Source organism: Vanellus vanellus, assembly GCF_965231255.1.
Source record: "Vanellus vanellus genome assembly, chromosome: 1".
Lineage (NCBI taxonomy): Eukaryota > Metazoa > Chordata > Aves > Charadriiformes > Charadriidae > Vanellus > Vanellus vanellus.
In genome coordinates, this window is record NC_138905.1 from 55886284 (window position 1) to 55911778 (window position 25495).

Below are 25495 nucleotides of genomic sequence, written 5' to 3' on the forward strand. Positions count from 1 at the left end.
GGTGTTCTTGTTACTGGCTAGATAGAAAGCTGTGCAAATGTGAAGACACACGTATTGTGAGTGCATATCTTGTCTCTTCTGAAAGAATGAGGAGATTCAAACGCTTACTTTCTTATTAATAGAATCGTGTCTATTCCACAAGCCAAATACCAAGATGCACTTTGTAACTTGCTGTCAAATTGTGCACTGTATTTGGATTATCTGTGAGAAATGGTGACATTAACATACTTGCTGGAAGAACTGCTGCTCTAGTCTCTAGCTCTATGATCTATGGTAGTATCTTTATTTTTAAATTGATGAAGTTGATGCTTGTCTAAACACCACTTCGTGATTTGTCTTAATGGCAGTGTTTTGGTGTGCATTGCTCTTCCTGTTTTCGGTCAGCTCTCTAAAGTTATCTTAGTCTTCTAATACTTCGTAGTGTGGCTTTGTTTGTTGGGCACTGAGCGAAGAGTGACTAGTTCCTCCTTGTCCCTGCCAGCCCGTTCACCTCCTGGCTCTGTCCTGCGCCTGCTGTGCGTTCCACTGAGCTCACCCACCGCCTTCTGGCCTCACATCTGTGCACATCTGCCCTCGTGTGGCATGATTCTGTATGTTTGGGTGGTTTTTTTCTGGGCTAAGAGATTATAAACTCACATATGAAACACTGATTGCTTGCGCTAATTCAATATGACTGGCCAGGACAGGTGGTAGGTAACAGATTTTCTTTTTGTTTCCCCCCTCTTTTTGAAAGAACATGCTGACTTCTGAAGCAATGCCACAATTTGCAAGTTTGTCTGGTATATTTTCATGGCTTTTCATACACCTTTTCTTCTGCTAATGTGCATTGACTTAGATATTTGTTGGTGAGTCAACTCTCCACGTCGTTCCTTACTTTCACTGACTGACCTTTTCCCCCCCTCCCCACCCCCTTGTAAGATGCTCTGGCTGAGGAAATAATGTTGTTATACTCAACCATCGGGCGGCAGCGGTTCCCGTGCTGAGGGAGCCGCCGCCGCCATTAACAGCGGGGAACTACAACTCCCGGCGGGCCCCGCTTCCCGCCGCTTCCCGCCGCGCTAAGATGGCGGCCGCCGAGGAGCGTGTGGTTGGAGCGGCGCCGGCGGGTTACACGGGTGAGAAGAAGGGGGGGATGCGGGGCAGAGGGGAGGGAACGTGGGCGGCAAAGCGGGGTCTTTAACCGGCTGCGTCGCCCGCAGCTCTGGCGGTCAAGTTCGGGGAGCGGCAGCGTTCGCCCCACTACCTTTTGGTGAAGGAGCACCAGGTGCGGGAAGGGGCCGGCACCACGCACCCGCCTCGCCGCACCCTCTTCGTCCTCAACGTCCCCCCGTACTGTAGCCCGGTGAGTGGGGCGGGGAGGGGTGGGGGGTGGGTGTGTGGGAAGGTGTAGTGGTCTCGCCGGTGCGGGGGGGGGGGGGAGGGGAGGCCGAGAGCATCCGTGGGGGAAGGAGCAGGACGGGCCTCGGCGTAGCTGTGGCCGGAGGGGGGTGGAGTGGTGAGGGAGACCCACTCACCCCCCCGGTGGTCCGTGGGTAAGATGGTGGGGAGAGAAATCCCTCCTGCCTCCCTGTACCGATTGTACTCTCTTCTCCTCGTCAAGGAGTCTTTGTCCAGGCTGTTCGCCCGCTGCGGGCACGTCCAGTCTGTGGACATCTGTGAGAAGCCGGGGCCGGGAGAGAAAAAAGAGAAACTTGCGTCCAAATTCTTCAACCGTAAAACTGTAACGGTAAGGCTTGGGCGGGTGTGTGTCTGCGCGTGTACTGATGCTTCAGTGGTCAGAAAAGTTCACAAGTACCGAATGGTAATATTTGGAACATGACACTTAAGGACATGATTTAGTGGTGGACTTGGCAGTGTTAGGCTTACGGTTGGATGTCATGATCTTAAAGGTCTTTTTCAACCTAAATGATTCTGTACAGAAAAAACATTTGGGGGGGATTGGACAACATGATTGTGTATTTAAGTTTATGCTTTTTTTTTCCCTTGGTTATCCCACTGCAACTTGTGGATTTCTTCTTATTTGATTTGTACTGCAGCTCCTTGCTGCATTACCATTTTCCCTGATATATTTGACTGGCCTGGGTATCTTTTTCTTTTAGGGCTTTCAGGTAGCATACGTGGTGTTCAGGAAACCATCTGGTGTCCAGGCAGCCAAGGCCCTGTCACAGGAAGGTCACTTGCTGATATCAACAGAGAGTTACCCTGTGAAAACTGGCATTAGCAGTAAGTCAGCTGCTAGCTAGTGCTGGGGGAGAACTATACCCCTTCCTCGCTGAATCCTACCCTGCATGTTCCAGATCAATTCTCACCATTTTGTACTGAGCCAGGAGATGTCTAGTGTTTCATTGTCCCGCTTTTATTATTCACAAGGTAGCAATCTAGATGTTGCAGAGTCTGGTCTAGTGACCCTATGGGAGAATGGAGTCACTTGGTACAACAGAAGGGCAGTTTTTCCCAGCATCTCTTCAGTATCATGTAGATTCAGAGAAACTGGCTGCATCTTGCCCTCAAAATGGAAGTCCATCTCAATAACGGGCACCAGGTGTCTGTCAAGATGACAGCACTTTGGATGTGACGCCTCACCAGCAATGTAGCCCTGAATGTTACACCTCTTGGGCTTCAGGCTAGCCCACTCCTGCTTGGGAAAGTTGCAAGCTCTTCCCATCGCTTCCCATTGTTTACTGACTGTGACCTGGGCCACAAGCCAGTTGAGCTGTGACAGCGGGCTGGCTGAACAGAAATGGTAACAGTGGTTTTCTCTAGAGCTGCCCAAGGGCATCGCACTAGGGCTTCGTTCTAACAGAGGCTACTGCTGACTTCTGGCCTCTCTGTCTCAGAGTGGATCGCCAGCTATGCTGCCTCAGTTGTGGATGAGGAGGAGCTGAAGGCTGAGGTGGACGCCTACATGCAAGACTATGACAAAAAGATGGCAGAGGTGAGGCCAGGCTGGGGTGGGAACCCAGCTAAGCAGTTTGTTTGGCGACTGAGAGTTGAAGGAAAGTCTGTGACCTTGGTCCCACGCCTTCCTTCAAATCTCGTGCAGAAGCAGGAGCTGTAACTTTGCATGTGTGTAAGGGGGGCTGTGGGGGAGCTGTGCATTGGGTGGGCTGGCAGCCCAACCTCGCTGAGCTGCCTCATCCTCCTGTCTTTACAGGAAGAAGCCAAAGCTGCCAAGGAGGAAGGTGTTCCGGATGAGGAGGGCTGGGTGAAGGTAACGCGGAAGGGCCGGAAGCCTGGCCTGCCCCGCACAGAGGCTGCCAACCTGCGGGTGCTGGAGAGGGAGAAGCAGAAACGGGCCCGCAAAGAGCTGCTCAACTTCTATGCCTGGCAGCATCGTGAGACCAAGAGAGAGCGTGAGTGTCCAAGTCTCTTCCTACCCCTGCCTGTGTCTCTTGTCTCTCACACTGCAGCCCAAAGAGCATCCTCTTTCCTTCAGTAGAGGCTACGTCCAGCTGCAGATGAACAGTTGGCTGAGTGGTTGTGCAAATGGCCTCGCCAGCCCTGCGGGGGGGGCCTTGCCAGCACATGTGCTTGCAAGGGCTGCTGGAATATTTTGTGTGAGAGTGCAGGTCGTGGCTTTCCAATAGATGTTTCTTCAGGCTGCACAAAGGCAGCAGTTGAAGGGGAAAACTAGCCTGTTTCCTCCCCAAGAGGGAGCTGCAGCACTACTGGAGATGAACGGCCAGAGCCCCAGCTTGGCACTCAGCCCAGGCACAGGAGGACCTGCTATGGGAAATGTGTGTTTGTGGGTGTTGGGACTGAGCCCTGCCTGGTGTTTGGAAGTGAAGCTCCCCAGGAGAGGGAGATCTGCTGCTCCCCTGTGACCTGGCTTCTTTCTGCCTCTTTCAGACATCGCCCAGTTGAGGAAGAAATTTGAGGAAGACAAGCAGAGAATCGCACTGATGCGAGCCCAGCGCAAGTTTCGGCCATACTAAGCTGTGCCGAGCTATTTCCTTGGATGCCTGTACTGGAGAGAGCGGGAGAGATGCCTATAGACTCCATGTGCCAAAGGATTTCAAGGAATTGAGGCAGATTTAGGTTGTCCCTGCCCTTGGATCTGAAGCGGGACATCCCAACAACTGCCACTGGAGGAGGAGTTTCCTTCATCGCACGGGTATCCTGCTCTCCTGGCCATCGTCCAGCCCTATGGCACCACTTCCCAGGGTGCTCAGGTGAAGGGGCTGAGCCACTTCCTGTGACAACCTGTATCTTCCTGTCACCCAAGGCCCTCCTAAAGCTTGGAGAGAGCTGGGATTGACCTGGCACAGCCTCTGTAGCGGCATTGAATGGCTGAAGAACTGTAAATAAACTGCTGCTACGTTCTCAGAACATGGAAATGCCTCTCTCTCTCCTGTGATCTGCTGTGGGGGATGGCTTCTTGTGTGCTGGGGTGGTGATTAAAGTCATGGCTTGTATGCCTGTGCTCCTTAGCACATGTTGTCTAGGGGTGAGTAAGAAGAGGAGGGAGAACTTGGAAAAAGCCCAACTGGGAAGTTCCCAGACCTGTTGTCACAAGCAAAGATTAGTGGTGTGGTACAGAGCCCTACCCCTTTCCTTCCATGTTTCTCTTGCAGGCAGCTCCCTCTCAGCCAGGTGTTGAGGTGCCCAGTCTTCCAGCTGTGCGTGGACCTCTACAGCCAGGGCTATGGGAACTTCTTCTGTTCAGCACTGTCACTAGAACAAGGTGAGATAGCAGACTGGCTTTGGAGGGAGAAACCAGACTCTGGCCAAGGCCTGTTTCCACTTAACCTGTCACCAGCCCATGGGAAGGAGGCAGGTAGGGGTGGCAACAAGCACATCCAGCTGCAGGGCAATGCTTTTATATTGCCTGCACAACACTTCTGCAGCCTCAGATTTCATGATTGTTCACCCAAACGCACTGTTATCAGAAAGGGGCTGTAACCCACCCACCCACCCCCAGGCTCTACATTTATTTTATTGCCAGCAGCCTTGACATGGGTAGGACCATGAATGTAAGGTGGAAATACTGGTAAATTCCACAGAGCTGGGTTAAAATGGTTTTACCCTCCCCTAGAAAACCCACTGTAAATGCAGTTGCCACTGCATGGGGAGAGTGCCAGGCCTGCTTGCTTTATTTGGCTTTTTGTATCAATTTAACTAGGAGGCAGATGGGTCTTTAATATGCTATTATCTAAAGCAGGATGCATGTAAAAATCACTGCCTTCTAAAACTGGCATTTTAGCTGCTTGGGTGAGCATCCCAAAAGAAAGGTTCATTCTCCTATACAGTCAAGAAGACAGAGTTAACACTGGGAGATTAACCTTTATTTAGAAGGACAGAAATCATCATTGCCAACTTTTCCATTATTAGTAGTTCTCCCAGCTGCTTCAGCTAGAGGATTAGTGACTCATTCCCTAGGGTTCAGTAAAATGGCCTTCTGTGCCCAGGTGAGCTCTTATTTAAGCTGACTTTTTAAACAAGCAGCAGCTGTCACAGTAGAACAGAGACACTGAGGCCCTCTGAGCTCAGGCAGGAGATGACTGGTCTCACCATCCTCAGGGAGGCGGTGAGACAAGCCACCTACCTCTTGCAATGCTACAGCTGGTGTTGCTGCTGCTCCCACAGAGGATGCCCTGCCTGTGTTCCTGCTCCATTTCAGGGTGCAAATTAGGACCAAGCAAGGGGAAGGCCGCTCTGGGCCTCTATCCCTGTACTCACAGAACTGCAAGTGGAGGAAGGATTCCTTTTGCCTTTGACAACCGAGATATTTTGCTCAGCTCTCCTCCAGGGAATGCCCATCAGACCTGCTTCCACCCTGCAGTGAGTTAAGCCTAGGGAAGGGTATCATGAAACTGATGTTGGATGTGAGGTAGGAATGGTGACAGCTCCTCCAGAGCCTACTTTTTAGGTCCCTGTTCTCCTGGATTGCTGCAGCAGTGACTCTTCTTCCTACAGCCTGGCTCTGGTGTTCTGCACTGTCAGGAAGTTGCTGATGATCTCAGACACCACCTCGGGCTCATTCAGGTGCACAAAATGACTCCCAGGTACCTCTACTAGCTGGATGTGCTGGAGAGAGAGGACACAAGAAGACGTGAACCAGGAAAGTGTTCCCTTGGGCAAGCTGTGTGGCATGGGTGAGGTGGGACAGGGATGGGAGGACTAGGGAAGAGCTGGGTCCCGAGGGCAGTACTGACTTGGGACTTTGACATCAGGGGCAAAGTTGACTTCCCCTCATGTGAGGTCTCTGCCGTTAAGGACAAATCATCTAGTAGGGGTGTCCATCAAGGTGAGCCACTCCCCAGCTGCTGCTCTCAGGTTGGTGGCACATAGAGTAGGAGATACAAGGATGGAGGTTGCTCTCACCTCTTTGAGGGTAGACTCGAATGCCTCTCGCAGGGCTTTCACAAAGTAATTTCTGCTGTGCAGTTTGTGTGGTACCAAAAGTCCATCTTGTGCTCTGAAAAGCAACAGCAAGGCTTAGTACAGCACACGGTGTGCCTTTGTCTTTTCTGCTGTCCTGGGCAGAAGCAGTGTCCCAAGACAGTGGGGTGACAAACCCAAATGCTCTTTCCAGGCTGCAGGGTTACAGGGTCATACATGGTAGCCAGAGGAGCACCACATAGCTTTGCTAAGCAGCTATTTTCTGTCAATCAAACTATCTTTAAAACTTTGGGTGACTGCCTAGTAGTATCAGAGTGAAAACTGGTTAAAAATTATCCCCCTGGGGTGGCTCCTTAACTGGTCAGAGTACATCACTCCCTGCCCCCACCCTATCTTCTGCTTTTTCCTTCCAGTCAGCTTCTGCATCTCCCCTCTGTCCCCTGCCCCACTCCATGCTGCTGTTTTAAACAGGCTGTGCCCTGCTTGGAGAGGGAGGTACCGTGGCAGTCCTCCTGGAGAAGCCAGGATTTGACCGCCTGCAGAATTAAGATCATGCTGTCTCCTACTGTGCTGCAGATGATGGGACAAGGTGACCTCCCAGGCTCAAAGGCATGTACTCTGCATGGCCTAGAGAACTTGTCCTCACTGTGATGTTGCATTTCTGGACAAGCAGGAAAATCCTTAAGCTCTTATGATTTCAATAGACGAGGGAAGCCAAAACTGCACCTCATTTCTCAACTTGTAGCACTTCCTCTCATTTCCTAGAGAGTCTTTTAACAGCACCACACAGGCCAAGGTAGGCAGAGCCCTGCACCTCTAGCCTTCCAAGGAGATTGGGGGGAAAAACGCAAAGGAGGACTGACAGAACCAGCTACCCACCCAGACAGCTTAACAGCTTGTGGGGCTCTGTGCAAGCCACTGGCTACCTCTCTGCCCTGCGCACCCATGGGAGAGCTTGCAAGAGCTGGGTCAGGCTGGGGGCTCCAGGACCAGCTGGAGGAGGTGGAGGCTGCCATGGTTTCACCTGTTTAGCTCAGGTGAGAGGCTTCGGGGTCTGGAGAAGGGAGCAGGCTGGGTTGCTGTGACTGGGGGAAAGCATCAGGAGAAAAGCAAGTAGGAGCAGTGCTGTGGAGGGCTGCATGTTTGCCAGGATGGCCCCTTGCTGTAGGGCCAAGGGACAGAAAGTCATGAGACAGCAGTGTGAAGGCATGAGCATGGGGAGAATGGGGCAGTCAGGCACTTCCTCGATCAGCCTTGCACCAGGGGGACCCAGCCTGAAAATGCAGTGCCAGGCTGGGAGGACGTGCCAGCTGCTCTCTTCCTGCTCCAGGAGCCTGCCAGCCCAGGGCAGTGGTGAGGAACTGGCAAATGCTTCTCACAAGTGAGGCTGTACAGTTGTGCCAACTGGCCCAAAGGTATGGCTGGCTGCTGCAGAGGAGGGAGTAGCAGAGGACTCCTTTCTAACTTCCATCCCCTCCACCCGGGGCTGCAGGGAGGCAGCGAGGGTTGGTTTGGCTTGTGCCTCACTCACATAATGATGAGAACACGGTCCTGAATCTTCTGCAGGAGCTTCACACACTGCTCCACCGTGAAGGACTCTCGACTCTGCTGCAGGTGCAAAGAGAGAGAGAATGGCAAAGGTCAGGGACAGCATCTGGGGGCAGAGGGTGTCCCTGACCCCTGCTGCACTAGCAGCTCTGAAGGCAGAAGTGGCTGTGGCCCTGATGAAGCTGCTGTGCTGGGACATAACAGGCAGCCAGGCTGTGCACAAGAGTAGCTGGCTCTGCAAAGGCTCCTTCTGTCCAGCTGTGTTTCAGGGCTGCCAACAATGCTGCCTGCTGGGATGCAGCACATATGGGAATGATCTCATAGCAGAGAGAAGCTTTAAAAATCCTTTTACTAAAAAGGAGACAGTACACTACTCTGGCTTTCGCAGCCTGGCAGTATCACAGGTAGAGAAGGTCCTACTTGCTCAAAAGCGGCACAGAGCTATCAAAATATCAAAAATAAGGATTTTGCTCCACTATCTCTCTCTCCTTCTTATATGGGTGACCTGATGAAGAAGCTGACCTAAAGCATCCATCCGTCTGCTGCCTGAAGAGTTTAACGGCAGGAAAATGTGGCCAGGAGGCCCTGGGGCAGAGGAACTGCTAAAAAAATCTGTAACATTTTCCAGTGACTCCATAAGCTGAGTCAGTTAATGATCGAGTGCAGGCTCTTTTAACAGCAGCATTTAAAAGAGATGTGGGAATTAGGGAAGCAGAAAGTCAACAGTTGGGTGGAGGCCTGGGCTCAGTGAGCGGGCCTCCACTATCTCTGAGTTTTCTGTAAGCTCAGGGGCTCAGAATCAGCAGGGGGGCACGTCAGAAGAGCAATGCTCACCGTACGGACTCTCATGTCCCTGTTATACACCAGCCCTGGAATGAAAAAAATAAGAAGGTTTTCACATCTCACAGGAGCAGGAGTTGCTCTCCTCACCTTTGGGGTCTGCCCAAGACTTTTTGAGATAAGAAGAATAAGATTAATTCAGATTTTTTCATTTCTTTTCTTTAGCCGTTCTAGGACTCAAGCACCAACCCCAGTTGCTGGGAATGGAGAGGTCTGCCTCCAGACCTAATTGATCCCATCCAAGCTGCATAAACTTGTAGCTAGGGCACTCTACCCTGTGGAAGACAATGGCCGTTGGCACCACTCCCTTCCCACACCCAGCATTGCCCCAGCACTGTGGTGAGCCCTGTCTCCAAGCAGGCCCTTACCAGCGGGTGTCTCAGTTGCTCCTCGCTGCAGTAGGATCGCCCCACCCTCTGCTGTCAGATGTCTGTTTGCTTCTAAGAGCCTAGGGGAGACATGGCAGAGAGATTGTTCTGCTGGAAAAGGGAGGAAGCAAAGCGAAAACGGCATGACAAGGTGACAGCAAGCGCTCAGGCTGCTTCAGAAAAGAGCAGGAAGAAGCAGCAGCTTCTGGCAGCAGAAGCAAAAAGTCTTGCTGAAATTCCAGAGGAAGACTTGAAAGGGGAATTACAGGGACAGTTTCCCCTTCTGGTCTAAGCAGCCGTAACTCTGTCCAAGGTGGAGGCAGGCAGCAAATGAAAAGGACAGATGGGAACCCACCTCTGCAATGCTGCTTCAGGGCTACGTGCTTTGGGAGTTTGCTGCTTTGCCTCTAGACTCAGTAATCTGTCAATTACCATCCGTTTTGATTTCAGCCATGCCTCAGTGTCCTGAAACAAAGAAAGGCATGGAACAGGAGTAACCCCTCTCTTCTGAATCGTTTTACCCTTTATCAGAGAGTAGAAGAGGGCATTTCACCATTCAGCATCCCTCAGAACTGGTACCAGTTATGGACATATTAAAAATGCCCGTTTCTGGGGAAAAGGGAACAGCAATACTTAAAAGGCAAGGCAGGAACAGAATCATGGAGTGGTTTGGGTTGGAAGGGACCTTAAAATCATCCAGTTCCCACCCCCCTGCCATGGGCAGGAACACCTCCCACTAGGCCAGTTTGCTCAAAGCCTCATCCAGCCTGGCCTTGAACACTTCCAGGGACGAGGTATCCACAACTCTGGGCAACCTGTTCCAGTGTCTCACCACTTCACAGTGACAGAACGCTAAGCACTACTGTAAAGAACTTATTAACTTTTTACCCCAGCAATCTTTTCTATCTCACTTTTGAATTGAGGACAACTGTCCAAAAGAACAACGGAAATCTGGTATCTTGTGTCTCTCTTACCCTGGGCTTCTGTCCCACTTCTGCCAACCAAAGCCCCAGCATCTGGTAGCAATGATGGCAGGTCGGAAATGTAGCTTTGTGTACTTCCAGGAACAGAAAAAGAGACCCACCAATCTTGCACCCAGGTCACCCAACAAACTGTTGGCAAAAAAACAACCTCGCCTGGCAGTTGCTTGGACAGAGGTTCCAGTTCCCTTTGTACAAGGGCCTGGCACAGACAAGTGAATTCCAGTGCTAAGGGACTGCAGGATGTGGAGCACTACCAAGTGTCCCCCAAGGGCCACCCTAAGCAGGGACTTCAGTCCATGCAAAAAGGAGCAGATCTGCACCTGCCAAAAGGAAGAGCCCTGAGACTTGTGTGACCTGCCAGGAACTGGTCACACCAGTGCTTTCTTTGAACAGATGAGGAAAAGAAAAAAAAAAAAACCATATATTTTTTTATTTAAAAAAGGGAGGGGAAGGACATGTGAAATCTAACCTCTGGATCTAGCAGAAACCCAAGATTTTCCAGCAGGATCAGCTTGTCCACCATCTCAGGATAAAGGAAACAGAACTGAAGAGAGATGAAACAATATGAGAGAAAGAAAAGCTGAGCATTGAGTGACATTTTTGTCCTGCTACACTGGAGGAGGGGGTCAGGGAAGGGCCTCTTGTCCCCTGAGATCCAAGTCCCACCCAGTCTGTCCCTTCATGCCTCTCCCATTTGTTGTTCCAGCAGCAGAAATCATAGACTTCATGAAGAAAGGATGCTTTACTCACCATTCCTGCCACAGACCCACCTGCAAAGGAAAGAAGTGGGCTAAGTTATGCACTGGACACCTCCCGGTAACAGAAACTCCCCCACAACAGGAGCTGCCTTAGAAGCACAAATGCATGTTCTACCAAGGGACAAAGCGCCAGCTACAGAGTAAAGCTCTCCCAGCAGGCAGAGAGCAGGACTATTGGCCAGCTGGACTCCCCGTCCTGTGCCATCCCCATCTCCCTTTCAGGCAGCAAAGGCGAGGAAGGAGTTACTAGTTAAAAACAGTAGGGTGTGCAGGTACTGAGCTGTGGCGAGAGCAGCCCTGGGGAGCAAAACCCAAATCGTGGCAAAACCCAACCATGCCCCAGGCACAAAGGGATAGAGCCTGGAATCTGGTTCTCCTCGGAAAGCTCCATGACCCACCAGAATAGCCCTGTGGGGACCAGGCAGGAAGGCCTGCTGTGAATTCACCTGCCATAGACCACCCCTCTTCGCCCATCACTGTTCCCTCCTGGGGGTGGGGGAAAGGCCCACAGAAAGAGTTACCACTGTTTGTACTACAGGGTCTTGAAAGTAGAGGCATTTCAAACAAGGGCACATATTTTTTAATCACTCAAGCAGGAACCTGGTACTTGACACAAGATAATAAATATTCCAACCCAGCTCCTAGCAGCATATCTTGTAAGTTAATTATCTACTCCCATTTCCAGAATCTCACAGCTTACAAGGACAAGAGCCACTTACCCATACTGTGACCCATCAGGGTAAACCGTCTCCACTGCAAGGCTAAGTGGCAACAGACAAAAACAGACAGTGCTGCATTAGAAACCAGAGTAGTGGTATCTTGCTGCTTCTCCACCAACATGGGCCCCCTCTCCCAGGAGGGCTTTTCCACTGCTTAATTTGCTTCCTTAATCCAGAAACAAGGTGGCTAAGTATACCAGTTTTAAAGAAAAAGAGCATCCACCACCTAATTTCCTTGGTAGTTAAGTCACGCAGTTCTCAAGCTCTCTCTGTATGGCAAACAAACTACAGCAAGTTCCCATTCATTGCCAGACATGAGACCGGCAAGAAGCAAAGGAGCCTGACTGAGCAGCATCTGCTAGAAGACCTTGACAGAGCATCCTGCTGCAAGGCATTCCGTAAGAGCCATGAGGACACAGAGCCAGGTCCGCTGCCTTGAGGAAAGTATGATTATTCCTAGGGAAAGCTCTCTGCACCATTTAGCACATCAGGCTCTTCAGCCAATTTTTTAGAGCACTCTGAAAGGCTTATGGCAAAAATACTGCTTCATCAGTGCTGCCCATCTGAAATATACTTCACTGAAAGGCATGTTTTACCCTCCAGTATGTCAAAGAACTTCTAGAGGCTCTTTGTACACAGAATGAGGGACGCAAAACTGCACATGCCACAGCCTCCCCCAAGATCAGCGTACAGATGGGCAGTTAGATCAGTTTTTAGAAGCCCAAGACACCTTGGCCTTCAGATTTATTTGATACTAAAGCAAGCAGCAAGCTGTCATCAGGGAGAACCAGAAGAGTCTCAAACTTACACCTAATACTGGTTAGATGTCACTGGCTGCTTACAAAAGTCAGTCTGTCAGAACTACTTAGTTGCATCCACCACTTCAGCTCTACTGTTTTTTAGTATACAAACACTTGCTTCCCAGGGCTTACTGTTTCTTCCTTTCACAAAATCATGAGAAACAGGGATGCTTATTCAGTCTGTGGTTGCAAAGCACCAGCTAACATCAGGCTGGGTAGAAGCAGAGGGAACTGACCCTTCTCCTAGCAGTAAACGCTGCCTGCTTGTTCCAAGGTGCAGGAGCAATATAGCACCCCCTGCACAAATATTCCCTCAAGGGTCCCTTCAGATACCCACCTGCTGCCACCCGGCGCACATCGGTCACATAATCCAGAAAATGGTAGGGGGAGCCTGCAGGTCGGTGGGATGACAAGCCATGGCCGGAAAAATCCATTGCCACATAATAGCAATCTGAAAGGGAAAGAGTATTAGATATGCAGCCCTGTAACACAACAAGAACCATCCTGATGAGCCAGACCTACCTCTGGGGAGCAGTGGAATGAGTTTGTCAAAGGTGTTGGCATTGTCTAGCCAGCCGTGCAAGCACAGCACAGGGTGTCCATCCGAGGGTCCCCAGGCCTTGGCTGCCACGTGACCCCAGGGCACAGAGAACTTCAACTCTGAGAACATGCCCAAAATAGAGTGCTCACAAGTGATGTCCCAGGAGAGCCACGTGCTCAGAGTAGGTCCCAGGGATCTTGTTAATGGCCCAGAGCTCTGAAAAGAGTAATACAGGTCTTTAGTAACTCACCAGACTCCTGTGGTCTTAATTAGCAGCTTGCTGATTTATAGCTCCCCATTCAACATCCCAAGCTGCCATCCATGCCTGCCTGTTTGGGGAATCCTGCTCCCAGCACGTACTAGTAATGCTCCAGGAAGAAACAAGCTTTCCCTACGCAGGAGGAGAAAGCCTCCTCTCTCTGTCTCCGCAGCAGCTGCAACCTGACCAGAAAGCACAGGAGATCTGGCAAGAGGGAAGCACGCAGAATTCCCCCAGCTAGCTGCAGTCAGCCAAGCACCTGTCCTGGACCAAAAAGACAATTTTGGGAATAAGGATGCTGCCTCCAGTACTAGACTGTTATCACCTTCTCCTCTTTTAACTTGGTGCTTCTCCTCTTTCACACCACCAGTCAGCACCTTCGAGAGAGCAGCTGCCTACATGCCACACAGCAAGTCACTACTGTCACCCTCCCATGCACCCCTCAGGGCCAGGGACCCTGCATGGGATACACATCCACAGCCTGCCAGACACCTGCTTGACATCAAACCTGTCTCTTGACTGCCGATCTGCCTGGCAATCACTGAGCTACATCTGACCTTTCCTCAGCCCCAGGCTCCTGAGTGAACCCCCTAGTACTACCTAGCCTCTGGGGATCTTCCAGGGGTGGTTTGATTATCTTCCCTTTACTCCCATACCCTTCTGACCCCTGGGGCCCCTCATGAGCAGCCTGACTATCCCCATCCCCAAGTTTCTCATGCCACATCCCCTTCCCAATGACTTGTCTCAGGTCTCTGCTCCCTTAAATAGCCCCCTGAGACCCCACAGCAATTAACTCACTCTACAGCAAGTCCCTCCTGAGCCCATACCTCTCTAAGGTGTGAGGACAGAGGGGGTGGGCTGAGAGAGAAGGCTGCTGTTAGGGCCCTGAGAACATTAGGACCCAGGCCCTAATGGTCCCCATCAGCTACACCTGGGGCCTCCCCTACATCTTTCCGTCCTGCCCATGAGCCTATTTAAGCTCAGCCCAGGACCCCTGGTTTCCAGCAGCAATGCCCCAGCCCCTGGGATTGCGTCCCTGCCTGCTGACCACAGCGCTGTGCCTGACCCCAGCTGCCCTTGCCGGGCCTGATCCTGACGGCCATGGGCTGACTTCCCGGTGTGACCACGGACCTGCCCCTTCGTCACAGACCTCTCTGACGACCTGGGCTCCTGGCAGAGCCTGACTGCCCTCCCCGGGCCTGCCCTGCCTGGGGCCCAAGTGGGGCTCCGGCCCTGAGGTCCCCCCCGGCTCCGGGGGGGTTGGTCTCCCGAAGAGGTCAGGAATGGCCGCTACACCCAGGCCTTCGCCTCAGAACGCCCTGAGGCAGCTTCTCCCGGGCCCGGGGAAGGGCTTGCCCGGGGATGGACCCCTGTCCGGCGCCGAGAGCGGCCCCCGAAGCGCCGCGGCTGTTGGCGGCCGCCCCGGCCCCGCTCCCCGCGTCTCCCGCACGCTGCGCCCCGGCCCCCTCCTACCGCTGTCCGGCCGGGACGGCAGAGCAAGGCCGCGACAAGAGGACGCAGCCCGGCGGCGGGGCGGGCCGGCCCGGCCCGGCTGCACCGCCCTGCTCCCCGCCTCCCCGGGGCGCCCCGGGCCTCCGCCTTCTGCCGCTCCGCCGGCCCGGGGGGGGGCGGCCCGGGGGGGGGCGGGCGGGAGTGCCGCCATCTTTGTTTTCCCTTGTCACCTCACGGCTCGGGGGGTCCCGCCGGGTAACGGGGTGGTGGGCGGGTGGGGGTACAGCAGCGCGGCCTCCCCTGCCTGGGGAGCATTTCACGGTTCCCCACCTCTTCCCACCCCTTGGCTTTACAGCGAGGGGCCATCCTGGTGAACACACGACTCTGCAGCGCTGCTCCTCGCAGTTGCTTTCCTCCTGGCGTGGCTCTTCCCCCCCCCCCCCCCCCCCCCCCCCCCCCCGTCACAGCAACACAAGCAACACAGCCTGCCCCCTTCTCCAGACCCCAAAGCCTCTCACCTGAGCAAACAGGTGAAATCATCGCAGCCTCCACCTCCTCCGGCTCATCCTGGAGCCGCCAGCCTGACCCAGCTCCTGCAAGCTCTCCCCTGGGTGCCCGGGGCAGGGAGGAGACGGTGCCTTGTATGAGGCCTGCGTTTGGATGGGGCTCCGCAAGAGTAACGAGGAGTTAATTACATCTGTGGAGTCTGCGATCAACCTATTGGGCATGATAGGGATCTGTGAGGAGTCACAGTCATGGAGGTATGGCTGCATCCTTGACTACCTCCAGAAGACACAATACTGATCGCGGAAACCGCCTGCACTGCAGCATCGCAGCGTGAGATGTTTTAACTGTGACCCAGGAGCATCGTAGCGACATCAAACAGGCTCAGTGCTTGACACCAGTGCTAAACTTCTGTCGCTCTCTGATGGAGAAACTCCTCTGAACTCTAATACTTGCTGGAATCGCGTTGCTTCAGGGGCAAGAGTCGCTCTCCCATACTGTGACCCATCGCAGTGAACTGACTCTACTGCAGGGCCAAGTTGCAGCAGATAAACAGCAGACAGCACTGCCTTAGTCGCTCCACTCCTCTTCTGCAAAAGCAGACACCCCTCAGCCAGAGAGGTTTCTACACGGTTTTCCTCATTAGTTGCCCAGAAAGGGGGTGGCTGTACAGACTAGACCTTGAGAAAGTCAATACCCAAGTATGGCCAGGAATACTGCTTGCTGATGCCTTGCATCCCCTCCAGCAGTCAGAGTCTACCAAGCCTAATGCAGATCACAACCATTCCCCTTCAGTCAAGGACTCAGCAGTCAAATGAAGCAAAGTCAAACCTCGCTGTGAGCAGTGGGATGCCTTGCCTGGAACAGTTGGAGAGAGCAGAATGAATGTCTGTTCTTAGGGAATCGTTTTTATATTGGTAATTGAAAACTCTCTGCTCAGTTCAGCACATCAGTCTCCTAAATTGCACAATACATTTTCAGAACAGCCAGCAAAGCTTGAAAGAAACCAGCGTAGAAGCTTACAGCCCCATTTCTCCTGCCTAGCTCAAACTCATCCTGGCAAAATAGTCTCTGCACCACAGCAGTTGAAAGGTAACCTTGGGGACCCATCACAGAGAAGAAATAAGAGAGCTATGCAGCTCACAACGTCCCCTCCAGGTAAGCCATTAGAAAGGAAATCAGAACATGAATTCTTATAGGTTTGGAAAGTCCAGTGCTTTGCTTTTTCTCAGGCCTCCATGAAGAAGGGGCAGGAAAGCACAAGCACTGGGGAGCCATGCAAAGGGAGGGGGGGCACAGTACCACCTACAGCTTCTTTCTTACAGCTGTCAGATGTGGGTGTCTGATTACAAAAGGTGAAAAGCAAGAGCTTTTTTTTTTGGTAGAACAGGTTCATAAAATGCACTCAATAATCAGTCATTGCTACTGCTGTTATGGAGGGCAGGGTCTTCCTGTGAATTGCCTGGATTTCTTCAGGATAAGCCACCAGAAAGCAGTGTAATTTTTACACAGGGGCTGCTAGGATTGCAGTTCTTCTGCTTGTGGCATGGCTCTTGAGGAAGAGGACCCTGTGTCAGGAGCAGGAATGATGTGGACCCCTTGCACAAACTTCTGTGGTTGGTGGCCGTGGCCATGACCAGGAAAATCCATTGCCACTCAGCTGCAATCTGAAAAGGAGAGAGCATCAGGCATGCAGACCTGAAGCATGACACAGACCCCATCCTTGCAAGCCAGATCCACCTCTGGGGAGCAGTGGAAGGAACTCATCAAAGGTGGTGGCATTGTCCAGCCAGGCATGCAAGCACAGCACAGGGTATCACTCCAGGGTCCTCAGGCCTTGACTGCCACGTGTGCCCAGGGCACAGGGAACTTCACCTCTGAGAACTTGTACCCACCAGCAACATCCTCTGAGTGCTACATGGTGAGAGGTGGTCCCAGGGAGCTTGTTAACAGCCTAGAGCTCTGGACAGACCTTGTAGATATGTGGTAGTTACTAAATTTATCTGGCACCCCTGACCTCTGCTTAATACCATTTTTCAGGCACAAGCCTTGTTTGGGATGACCCTGGGATCGTGCTGTAAATGCTTACCCTGGTAGTATGTGCATTACCACTCACAGGTCTTGGACCCTCACCCCAACTCCAGCAGCTAGTAGGATCTGGGCTCTCTTTGCTTTGGGTCAGACAGATGACCTCTGAGTCTTGGGTGGGAAGGATGTGTTCTCTAGTGAATTCTGACTCTTGTGACTTGCATCCCAAGTCAACTCTGGTAGGAGGCTCCATCAGCAGGAACCTTATGGAAAGGAAAAATTCCTCACAGAAATCATCAGTGATAGGTGATGTAGGATAGAGCTCTGAGTGGTGAAGGCTGCACTGGGATGCAGCCCTGGACTCTCCCTCAGCAGCAGGACTGTCATCCTATAAGCCAAAGCCAGATTGTTGAAATCTTCTCCAGGTCCCTCATGTGTTCTCTAGCAGTGCAACTTACCCCTCTGAAAGAGCTGCCCAGCATCTTACAAGACTGCATATCTCCCCCTGCACTGCCTGGCAAACCACCCCCCAGGAGGAGGGCCCTGTGCAGGATGTATGGCAAAATTTGGATGGCTCACAAAATTAATTTTGCTGCATCTACTTCTAAGAAATGCTGCAGACTAGTGCAGTGGAATTGCTGCCTGTGGAGGACCAAATTAGGCTCCACCTGGCAAAATGCTGAGGTGTTGGCTGGGCTGCACTGGCCTGATGGTAAGAAAGGATGGTTTTGCTTAAGAACTGTACTTAGCAAGGGATAATTTAACCTCCGTGTCCTTGCAAAGGAGGAGGAGACTTGCAAGGGTGAACATTGGGACATGCAAAACTGTTATGCTCTGCTGACTTGGAACAGCATTGATCAGTTTGTGCTAGCTGCAGATCTGGTGAGGAAAGTTTAAGTACAGCAGATTGATTGCTACCAAGGGACAAATTCCCCATAGCTGGTTGGATTCAAGCACTGAAGTACTGACATATTGATCTATTTATGCTGATTTATTAGTAATAGCCCTGTACCCCAAACTCTCTTGTGCAGTTACACAAGTAAAAAAGCATTACTATTGCTAGTTTGACTGATTTCTTCCAAAGGATATATAGAGTATATACGTCTATATAAAGCCCCACATTGTGACCATACGCTGCAATCTACAGTGGACAGGAAAATAAAAGTGATCAGGGGGCAAAATGTATCCCATAACCAGCCCCAGCCTGCTGCCTCCCAGGCTTTGGGTTTGTGGGCAGCAGGCAGGTCTGGGGTACTGTAAGGGCGTGCAGAGCAGTTCCTGCTCTGGGACAGGGACCAGCTCCTTCCCTGCTCCAGCAGCCCAGAGCAGGGGAAGTATCCCTGCAAGGAGCCAAGGGCAATCTGGTGAGTGCAGAGCTGATGGTGTTGGGTGCAGGCACTACTTGGGCAGCCCACAGTAGGGTTGGCAGGATCAGAGAGGGACTTAATAACCACAGGGAAGTCCCCACCTCTCCAGTGCATGGATCCCCAATGGTTCTTCTGCCCTTTGTCATGCACACTGCTTGGTGTACCCCTGCCTGAGGAAAGCTGCCCTCTCATCCCTGCCCTCTGCACAAGGTTGTGGAGGTGAGGACCTCATCCCTTAATTTGACTTGTTCTGGAAGGGGAACAGGACTTATGAGAAGGAGAGGCCTCAATGAGGGGCTGAACCACAGATCTGCACCCTGCAGTCATTTCCCATTGGACGTCTCCCTCACTTGAGCTCCATCCATAAACCTTGCTTGCTTCAGAGATGGTCTCAGGGAGTGTCAAGGGTTTAAATGAGCTGCCCACATGGGAAGAGTTGAGGTAGGATGTGAATGTCCTGTAGCCCAAGAGGTCTTGCCATCCCAAGCTCTGCTCAACATCTGCAGACCCATCCAGGTACCTCATGCAGTGTACTTTTCTTTTGGTTTTCCCTGATTTCCTGTTGAATTTCACTGATGTGACTGAGTTTCTGATGCCTGAAATAACTACTGACATATTAAGCTCAAAAAATGTTGTGATGGCTTCAGTTGGTTCCTCTCCTCTTGCTCCAGGCATGTGCCTGTGGTGGTCCTTGTCCCAGAGCTCTCCAGCCCTGCAGAATGTGGGAGAGACAAGTAGATGCTGGCTTCTTACCCACCACAGTCTGGGGCCAATGGGATAGTTTAAATGGAAATCTTTGGCAGTTTAAGTTAACAAGCCAAGCTATGAATGGTTTAAAAAGTGGCGTGCATCTGCTCCAGGGATTAACCTGCAGCAGAATTTGGATAGTGGGGCTGCACGAGTGTTAAATCATCCCCACATGAACCACCACCATTCAGCTGGAGCAGCCCCAGGCACACACCATGCATTAGCTGCAAAGTGGTGCACATTTGTATCACTTTATTTGCAACTAATGAAATAGCTAGAAACATTTATTGCGTATAAATTATATATGAGCACCCGTCATACAAATAAACTCTTTCCTGTCTCAGCTTTCTATTTCCTCCTTAATCAGAAAGTCTTTTCTATTTTGGACAGATTCAGGAGTCTCTGCCGGTTCCCATCCCCGGGGCCTGTTTTGGGTAACTAGCGAGGCAAGCTACTTCCCAGGTCTCTACAAAACCTGTACACATTGTTAGAGTAAGCACCTATTTTAATGTATTTAATTGAGAAGCAGCAGGGGAAGGAGAGGAGTTTCTCTCCAGCTCTTGTCTAGACTTAACCTTCCTTCACTTTGAAAATCTGGCAGATTCCCCATAGGCTGAGACAAAATAATAGTGAAAACCAGAAGTAATCTGACACTTGTAATTACAGGCCTACCAGCTCCTTATTGACCTCAGACAGAATAAGGAAACAGCACATACAAGGATGATTTAAAAACAAGGGAAGAGTTCTAGTAAATGCCAAGTCTCATCTGTTTATGGAAAAGAATCCATGAAACTGAGTTGGTAACTTTTGGAAATGTAAATTATAGGTTTGGGTTATGGATTTGGCTGATAAATGTAAAAGCTGTTGACGTAATATGGCTCCAGCAAGGAATGTGATAGTTTTACACTGTTTTGATTTTTAAAAAACTGGAATGATACCAAATTAACAAATTCTGTAGTAATTGGACTGAAAATTGACTAGTTAGCAAGTGTCAAAATGATAAAGTTGGTACAAGCACGTAACGTGTGTTTTTCAAACAGCTTGATGGTAAGTTACTCAATGCGAGCCACACTTGTCTGGCAGTTCTGTCCATGGAAGAAGTGACTCCGGCAAAGGCTTGACTCATGATGTAGGAGCAGCTGAATGTGAGCTCCCAGCACAACGCTGCAGTCAGAAAAGCTAATTCCATCCTCGGATGTATAAGCAGGGAATGCAGAGCAGGTGTAATGAGATTACATTGCAAGAGTTTATATTATGTCTGCTAATTCCATGGATGTGATTATTGATGTGAAAGAATTCCCAGTTTTGACATCTACAACTGAAGGAGGAAGTTAACAAGTTGGAGAAGCTTCCTGCAAGAGCTCTAAGGACTGTTAAGGGGTTTGAAGACATCTTATGGAAGAGGAAAGCTTAGGACTGATACCATCAAAACCTAAATATACCTATGTACGTTTAAATTTTTGCTCCTCTACTAGCTGCTCTGCCCAACAATGGCACAAGAAAAAACAGTCTAGAGATGAGGTATACATTTTATAATGGAGAAAGTAGTTAAGTACTTGAGCAGTTTACTTAGGGTGGTGGCAGCTTCCCAACCATCAACAGTTTTTGAATCAAGATAAGATGTTTAACAAAGCAACAATGATTAATGTGACAGAGTCTATTGTCCTATGATCATCAGGAAAGCAAACCAGTCTGGAAATCAGTCTAGTGCAACAGACACTGGTGTCAGATGCAGACACCGCCTGCAATGCTTCTGCTACAACCGCTCCCAAAATTATAGCCTATAGCTGTAGTCCTTTTTGCTTTCAATGTTGTTTTTCTTTGTTTAGAGGCTCAGCTTCCTCAGCTGAGGAAGCCCATGCTCCTAGGTCCAGCAGTGACTTAGGACCTCTCTGCTATGGGGTCTGTGTCTTGGGTTGCTCCCTGTGCTCCTTCAGGGTGGCATCTCATGGCTGGTTTTGTTTGCTTTGGAGAAAACACTGAAGCGGGTGGGCATAGGTCAGAACTTGGAGCCTGTCACCTATGGGAGGGTTCAGCATCACCTCTTGTCTCAGCATGGGAGAACAAATCTGGGGAAGCATGGGCAGGGCTGAGGCTACACGTTCCAGGCGAAGAATTCCGAGTGGAGGGCTCCAGGCAAGGTCCACCACTTTTGGACAGCACTCCAGGAACACGTCCTGAAAATGTGGGATAACAGGGAGAAGCAATAGGTCTCAGGGGCACAATGAAATCCTCAACTGAGCTTCTCCCTCTTTGTCTGGCAGGCAGCAACATTTGGAGGAGTTAGCTTAGGTGGACACAGATTTATGGGGCCACAGAGCCCCAGGGAGCTCCCACCTGAGTCCATTGGTGCAGCAGGCTGGTACCTCCTTTCCCCTGTCCCGGATTGTCCTCTGTTATTGCTCTAAGGTGTTTGACGTATAGGCCAGATTCAGAGGCGAGGGAGTGGTTTGCTATACAGTTATAAAGGGCTGTTTGTTTTCTCTGCAGCTGCTTAAATCTGACCTAAATACCTTCTAGGCTATGAAGCCTGGTGCTTTCTTTGAAAACCTAGAAGGTCACTGACTGCTGGGTCTTCCTCCCTCAAATGAACTAGGGGCACGCACGGAGCCATAACTGCACTGGCAATGAGTGAGAACTGCCCTCCCTTTTTTCCCCTCTTCTGATTTTGGAGTTTGGCAATAATAAAGTTACAAGGAGTTGCTAGACTCGTGTCCTCACAGAAATAACTGTGCATATTATAAAAACCTAAAGCAGCAGATTGGGTACATTTTAATCTCAGTTTTTTGGGCCTATGTGATTGTAGGGAAAGGAGCTGGTTGTGCCCACCTGCCCTACTTTGCACAGGGAAGCCACTTCCTTCAAACAGCAGCCTGAGCAGCCACTAGCAAAGCATCCCTCTGTCCCACTGGGCTGCTTCTGCCCGGCACTGCAGCCACTGCTCGCTGCAGCTCAGCTCCGGGCCACTGCATCCCGCAGCAGCCTTCCTGCGAAGCACAGCCTCAAGATGGCAACCGCCATGCTGGGGCTCAACAGCGTGCTGGCTTGCTTGGCTCCCCAGCTTCACCTCCTGCCCTTACTGCCTGCAGCCACGTTGAGTTGCACATTGCTCGATGGTGCTGGGAGAACAGGCATATGTTCCCCGCTGCTCCATGAACCTAAGGTCCAGCTGAGGAATGTGCAAGAATCCCAGGCTGGGCTGGCAGCGCAGGCTGAAGCGTATAAGCATGGTGTCCACCATGGTTGTGGGGGAAAGCCAGAACAGCAGAGGGTGTTGCAGACCAGAATGAAGGTGCATCGGCAGCAGTGTGTGGGGTGCCCATGGCACAGCTGGCTATGGCTTCCCACCCTCAAGCCCTCTGTGACATGCAGCATCACTCGGTACGGGAGCGCACCAGCTTGGTGCCGGAGGTTGGCAGCCTGCAAGCAGCGGCTCACGGCTCCCCACAGCTGCCCTAGGTCACTCCGCTCTGGGCAGCCCCTGTACCTTCGCTTTCCTGGAAAGCAGTTTCTCTTCGTTACTGAGAAGAGCCCTGCTCTCGGAGGGGAAGGAGGGGCCTGGCCACCACTTCACACAAAGGGGCCACTACTTGTGCTAATTTTTCTCATAAGAGTTGAACTAATACATCCTCCACTGTAAACCACAGAAAGGTGTTTTTGTTTGGGGTTTTTTTCTGGGGGGAGTGGAGGAAGGGGGCTGGGGGATTTTTATGTGTTGGTTTTGTCCTCCTGGCTTTCTCTTTTTGTGTTGTTTGTTTGTTGGGTTTTTTTTTTCTTTTTTTCTTCTTCTTCTTAATGCTTTGCTGTTAGCATCTCCTAAAAGCAGGCTTTCAGAAAGTTATGAGAGGGACCACCTAGAAAGGAGAAGGGTCAAAAGGGAAAAACCACCTAAGACTATGCAGTGAAAGGTTGTACATTTTGTACTGTTTGCAAGCTGGACTTGCAGCACATCAGGAGATCGTGGCAGTCATTTCCTACCAACCCCCCAAGCATCCTTCCATCCTCCCCTCTGTACAAAGCCTCATGCGCTGCCTGCATCACCTCTCCTGCCAGGGTACCCAGGCCTGCCCCATGCTTTCTTCTCTCCCTTTGCTTCATGTTTGACCACCTGGCAGGGATTTCCCAGGTTATGTCTAGGCCACTTGGATTGCTCCATCGCCAGAACAGTTTCACCTCCCTTGTGCACACAAAGCCAGCATGCACACTGGTGGTGGACAACAGCATGTTTGGGTCTGGCTGGGGGCCCAGTAAATAATCAGTCACTCACCCTATGGAGATGGTGCTCCAGCTAAGCTTCCACTCACAGTTTCGCTGAAGGGCAAAGCAGGACTAACACATTCACCCACCTTCCCACCCCTGTGCTCTCTATGTTCTTCTCCTTTTGTTTTTCTGTACTTCTCTCCCTTTCTCCTGCAGACTTTCAGTGCTTCCTTCTCTCCACCTCAGTTCTTTCCCTCACCATATTACTTTCTCCCTTCCTCTGGGGCAATGCATGTCTTTTGCTTTCCCAGGAAACCATCTTTATTCATCAGTTTGCAGTGACCTGCCCCCAAATACCTTTCTTCTCCCCACACTTCCCAAACTGACAGGGGCAAATAGGCAGCTTGTGGCTCTTTCTACCCTGTGCAGGCCATAAGGAATCCATGCTGAGAAGGAATGAACCTGTTACTTGGGCTGTTTGGTATCAACAACTCTGAACTTACCAAAGACTTGGGGATTGCTGAAGAACAAGCAGAGAAATGCCACAAAGCAGAACTATGATCCAAAGGTAGAATGAACTCAGACCTATTGCCTTCAGCGGCTGGACTTCAGACAAAGCTCTCTAGAAATGGTTAATTCTGTCAGTAGCTCTATCAATTAATGCTTTCATGTTTAATGTTTTTTAAAGTTTAAGTATCAGGGATAGTGAGGGTATATGTATCCTTAGGCAGAGGCAAAAATGAGGGGTAGGATAAAACTTGTGAATTGCAGGAACAAATCCTGGCCTCTTCTCGGGAGCTATTCCTCTCCACGCTGTCACCAGCATCCTGGGCACCTCAGAAACCCTGTCTTTAGGATGGATGCAGCTTTCTCCAGTGATGCACCAGTGCGCAGTGTTCAAAGCGAGTTGCTCATGGCAGGACCATTAGCCTGCCTGCATCCTCACTGTCATTACACAGAGCCTTTCAAGTGGGTGTATGTGCACTGAAAGCAGTTGGGAAAAAAAGCATCGATCCAGTGGTGAGAGCATGGGGAGTCTCTTGGTTCTAGGGAATTTACTTGTGTTCTTTTGCCATCCAGAGGGACCTGGACAGGCTTGAGAGGTGGGCCTGAGTGAACCTCATGAGGTTCAATCAGGCCGAATGCAAGGTCCTGCACCTGGGTTGCGGCAATCTCAAGCACAAATACAGGCTGGGCAGAGAATGCGTTGAGAGCAGCCCTGAGGAGAAGGACTTGGGGGTGACGGTGGATGAGAAGCTCAACACGAGCCGGCAATGTGCACTCGCAGCCCAGAAAGCCAACTGCATCCTGGGCTGCATCAAAAGAAGCGTGGCCAGCAGGTTGAAGGAGGTGATTCTGCCCCTCTACTCCACTCTCATGAGACCCCACCTGGAGTCTTGGGTCCAGCTTTGGAGTCCTCAGCACGAGAAAGACATGGACCTGTTGGAGCGGGTCCCAAGGAGGGCCACAAAGATGATCAGAGGGCTGGAGCACCTCTCCTATGAAGACAAGCTGAGAGAGTTGGGGTTCTTCAGCCTGGAGAAGAGAAGGCTCCAGAGAGACCTTATAGCAGCCTTCCCGTATCTGGAGGGGGCCTACAAGAAAGCTGGAGAGAGACTTTTTGCAAAGGCATGTAGTGGTAGGACGAGGGGTAATGGCTTCAAACTAGAAGAGAGTAGATTTAGATTAGGTATCAGGAAGAAATTTTTTACAAGGGTGGTGAGGCACTGGATCAGGTTGCCCAGAGAAGTTGTTGATGCCCTATCCCTAGAGGTGTTCAAGGGCAGGCTGGACCCATCCAGCCTTTGAGCAACCTGGTGTAGTGGGACATGTCCCTGCCCATGGCGGGGGGGGGTGGAACTAGATGATCTTTAAGGTCCCTTTCAACTTAAACCATTCTACAATTCTGATTCTTTTTTCTTAAGAAAGCTCACTTAAAGGCAGGGTTTGTTTTTCACCTTAAACACATCCAGGCTTGGTTTCAGGCTAGCAGGGAAGAAATGAGCACTAGCGAAGCCAATGCCTGAGCGTGTTTTGGT

General features: G+C 51.1%; 2 protein-coding genes across 4 annotated transcripts; one reads left to right on the forward strand and one right to left on the reverse strand.

Moving 5' to 3' along the window:
- The first annotated feature begins 955 nt into the window (after positions 1 to 955).
- Positions 956 to 4404, forward strand: RRP7A (ribosomal RNA processing 7 homolog A). The gene is made up of 7 exons (XM_082496252.1): positions 956 to 1115; positions 1200 to 1342; positions 1601 to 1726; positions 2100 to 2223; positions 2838 to 2935; positions 3155 to 3353; positions 3850 to 4404. Exons 1-7 carry the CDS (start codon positions 1064 to 1066, stop codon positions 3933 to 3935), a joined length of 828 nt encoding a protein of 275 aa, XP_082352378.1. The 5' UTR covers positions 956 to 1063; the 3' UTR covers positions 3936 to 4404.
- An 865-nt stretch (positions 4405 to 5269) lies between these two features.
- Positions 5270 to 13478, reverse strand: SERHL2 (serine hydrolase like 2). 3 transcript variants are annotated; one of them, XM_082498822.1, is made up of 11 exons: positions 12881 to 13478; positions 12696 to 12809; positions 11559 to 11600; positions 10832 to 10851; positions 10551 to 10625; positions 9454 to 9563; positions 9099 to 9178; positions 8725 to 8759; positions 7874 to 7947; positions 6325 to 6418; positions 5270 to 6027 (listed from the first exon to the last, which is right to left on the reverse strand). In XM_082498822.1, exons 1-11 carry the CDS (start codon positions 13026 to 13028, stop codon positions 5911 to 5913), a joined length of 909 nt encoding a protein of 302 aa, XP_082354948.1. In that variant the 5' UTR covers positions 13029 to 13478; the 3' UTR covers positions 5270 to 5910. The 3 variants fall into 3 exon arrangements, with proteins under 3 accessions (XP_082354948.1, XP_082354947.1, XP_082354949.1); XM_082498821.1 differs by having other exon boundaries at positions 7874 to 7950; XM_082498823.1 differs by lacking the exon at positions 8725 to 8759 and having other exon boundaries at positions 7874 to 7950.
- Positions 13479 to 25495: the final 12017 nt, after the last annotated feature.